Source organism: Diaphorina citri, unplaced genomic scaffold (assembly GCF_000475195.1).
Source record: "Diaphorina citri unplaced genomic scaffold, Diaci psyllid genome assembly version 1.1 scaffold6356, whole genome shotgun sequence".
NCBI classification, from domain to species: Eukaryota; Metazoa; Arthropoda; class Insecta; order Hemiptera; family Psyllidae; genus Diaphorina; species Diaphorina citri.
The window spans coordinates 9903-10585 of NW_007383732.1; the positions used below are offsets into that span (position 1 = coordinate 9903).

The 683-nt window shown below is 52.4% G+C and overlaps 1 protein-coding gene across 1 annotated transcript in view; it reads left to right on the forward strand.

The window, feature by feature from the left end:
* The window catches only part of LOC103521954 (extensin-2-like), a gene marked incomplete at its 5' end in the record, with an annotated part of 10288 nt that extends 9896 nt beyond the window's left edge, over window positions 1-392 (forward strand). The window contains one exon of the mRNA XM_008487057.2: window positions 16-392. Within this exon, the coding sequence (XP_008485279.3) occupies window positions 16-377 (362 nt within the window). The remainder of the gene's footprint in view (window positions 1-15) is intronic.
* Between the last annotated feature and the right edge of the window lie 291 nt (window positions 393-683).

The window sequence follows — 683 nt, forward strand, 5'->3', positions numbered from 1 at the left end:
CCGCTGACTTCACAGCTAACTCAGTGTACATGACGGACATGCCACCCCCCTACCCCGGTATCATGGGCTACACCGGCTACCCAGGTTATGCCCCCCCTATGCCCAGCGCCCCGCCCAATATCGGCTTCAATGGCAACGCCGCACCCGTGTACAACGGCAACACTGGAGCGTCTAGTTCACACCAGAGCAAGGAGAGCGAGGCGGCTCAGAGCGCCTACTATGATCCGAACCGCCCCAACTGCGCCTATGTGCCGCCCCCCGCTTACTATGTGAGTATACCTATGTTACAACTGCGCCTATGTGCCGCCCCCCGCTTACTATGTGAGTATACCTATGTTACAACTGCGCCTATGTGCCGCCCCCCGCTTACTATGTGAGTATACCTATGTTACAACTGTGCCGCCTCCCTTTTACTATATGAGTACAAAAGCAATCACCCTAGGGCTGATTGAGAGACTGATGAAAAACGCCGACCCCGTCTGTACACGGGAAAAGGCGATGAAGAAGGAGAAGGCTTCCTTTTCAGAGGAAGATCGACCAGAATTTTCAATACAGTCTTGCGATCGCTTATACCCAATGAGAGGCTTGACTCTAAATTTGGTCTACAAGTTTGGAGTAATGGGGTGTGTTAGATGATATTTGAAATCAACCTGCGATCGACCGGTTGAACAGCCCTGGTTTAG